Source organism: Ochotona curzoniae, unplaced genomic scaffold (assembly GCF_017591425.1).
Source record: "Ochotona curzoniae isolate NIBS_2020 unplaced genomic scaffold, NIBS_Ocur_1.0 contig_65, whole genome shotgun sequence".
In the NCBI taxonomy this organism is placed as follows: Eukaryota; Metazoa; Chordata; class Mammalia; order Lagomorpha; family Ochotonidae; genus Ochotona; species Ochotona curzoniae.
Genome location: NW_024466508.1, coordinates 785787 through 788051, shown reverse-complemented (window position 1 = coordinate 788051; position 2265 = coordinate 785787). Strand labels below are relative to the sequence as shown.

At 70.6% G+C, this 2265-nt stretch overlaps 1 protein-coding gene across 1 annotated transcript; it reads right to left on the bottom strand.

The window, feature by feature from the left end:
• Window positions 1–1000: 1000 nt before the first annotated feature.
• LY6H (lymphocyte antigen 6 family member H) lies at window positions 1001–1912 on the bottom strand. The gene is made up of 3 exons (XM_040991573.1): window positions 1831–1912; window positions 1482–1601; window positions 1001–1331 (listed from the first exon to the last, which is right to left on the bottom strand). Exons 1-3 carry the CDS (start codon window positions 1895–1897, stop codon window positions 1078–1080), a joined length of 441 nt encoding a protein of 146 aa, XP_040847507.1. The 5' UTR covers window positions 1898–1912; the 3' UTR covers window positions 1001–1077.
• Window positions 1913–2265: the final 353 nt, after the last annotated feature.

Below are 2265 nucleotides of genomic sequence, written 5' to 3'. Positions count from 1 at the left end.
CGCTCCTGGCTGGGCTCAAGGGCCACCAGATGGAAGGGCGAGCAAAGACCGGCATGGGGGTGCTGAGCCCAGAGCCGCAGGGAGCGCAGCTCTCACTCAGGGGCTGGATGCCAGCCATGGCTGGAGGCGGCCACCTCCTCAGCCACAAAGCCCTCAGTCGGCCCCCACTCTCCAGAACCGGGGCTATCCACAGCTCCCTGGCTTGGGCTGGTGGGGGCACAGGATGGCTGCCAGGAGGGGACACGGCCCACCTTGCAGCTGTGGTCCCTAGGGTGGAGGGAAGGAGCAACACCCCAAGGAGTGAGAACATCCCCCACTTCCCCACGTTTCCCTCCAGCAGGAGGCTCAGCTCACGGGGTCAGCAGCCTGGACAGCACCGATCACCCCTCCCCACACTCCAAGACTTCCTGGGGTCTTTGTCAATTCTACCTCCTCCTCCTCTTCCTGGGCTCCCGGGCCCCCCAACACACAAAGCAGTAAGTGGGTGTCCAAAGGACAGGAGATGGCCCACAGTGGACATGGCCCTCAGCAGGCTCCTCCAGCGGGACAGTAGGCCTGTGCACCTGCCGGGCCCAGCTCCTCATCCCCTCCCTCCCCCAGAAGAGCAGCCCTGGAGACACAGTGAGAGCACACCTGCTACTAGGGTGGGGCTCCCTCTGCCCTCCCCACACAGGGCAGCCAACACAGCACTGCCCAGGCAGCTTGCCACTCTGCCAGCCTGGGTGAGTGTGCAGAACCCCTGGGACCATGCTGTGTGCTCCCTGGGCGAGCACCCACCTACCCACGAGGTGTCCTCTGCCTCTTCACGCCCACACGCACGCTCAGACCGAGTCTCAGGACTCAGAAGTGACTTTATTTCTCCACGGCAGATGCCCTCTCGGCCGGGTCTGGCCGGGTCTGGCCTGGCCTGGCTGCCCCCAGTAACCCGGGAGTCCCGGTCTCCCCAGGCCCGCCCCACAGGCTGCACGGGGTCCTGGACGCAGAGCTGGTGGACAGGCAGGGAAGCCTCACCTCTGGGGGGTGGGCAGGCCCTCCCCCCAGAGCACGGAGCCAGCCCAGCTGGGCAGGATTGCTAGGTCAGCGGCCCCGCGGGAGGGCGGGCGCCCAGAGCAGGACAGGCGCCAGGCTGAGCAGCAGCACCCCCGCAAGGGCCCAGGGGCTGCACCGCGGCCCGGCCACTGCCGAGTTGCACAGGTCCTTGTCGCAGCAGTCCACGTCGACTTTTAGGACGCCCGAGTTGATGAACCCCATCAGGTAGTCCGAGAAGAAGTGCCGCTTCACGAAGCTGCACGAGGAGGCGCACATCTTGTTGACCGACTGGTCCTTCCTGCCTGAGCAGAGACGGGCACGTCACCTGAACCCCGCCTGGGCGGCCACACGCCCCCAGGAACCCCACCAGCCCCCACGCACTGGAGGAGCCAGGGAGGGTCGGGCCCAGCCCCCGGCCACTCCGTGCCCCCCACACACAGGGCCCCACTTACTGCTGCTGGGGTCAGTGATGCGGACGCTGGCACACACCGTGTCAGACGGCTGGCACTGCTTCGGGGTGCAATGGCTGGAGTTGGTGGTCAGGGTGCAGTCCTGGCACCACAGGCCCTGAGCTGGGCAGGCATGGGGTGAAGGATGACCAGGCCAGGCCGGCCAGGCCCAGGCCTCCCCCCACTTCCCGCGGCAGGTTCTCCAGAGGAGCCACGCCCCCTCCCCGGAGGCTCAGGCCGCGAGCAGCAGGAGCCTGCAGCCCCGCGCCCTGCCCCGCGCCCTGCCCCGCGCCCTGCCCCGCGCCCTGCCCCGCGCCCTGCCCCGCGCCCTGCCCCGCGCGGCCCGACTCACCGGGCGCCGAGCACAGCAGCGCGGCCAGCAGCGCCAGGCCGAGGCCCCTCATGGCTGCGGGCAGCATGCTCCGGGCGAGCCGCACGGAGGCGCGGAGGCTGCGGGCGGGGGTCCTCGGAGGCTCGGGCCTAGCAGGGAGACGCCTCGGTCAGCAGACGCGGCCCCGGCGAGCCCAAGGACCCTCCCCCTTCTCTGGCCTCGGAACGCGGCCGGCTGGCGGGGGGATCCAGGGCCAAGGGCGGGCGGCCTGCAGCGCGCGTGACGCCCCCCGCCCATCCCCCGCCCGCGCCCCCAGCGCCCACCGTGCCGCACACCCGCTCCGGGAGGAAGGGGTCGGAGCTCCCGGACGGGATGATGACGCGCTGGGCACCTGCGGGGGCAGCGGGAGGTGCGGTCCGCACGCCAAGGGCAGGACGAGGGGGCCGCGGCCGCACC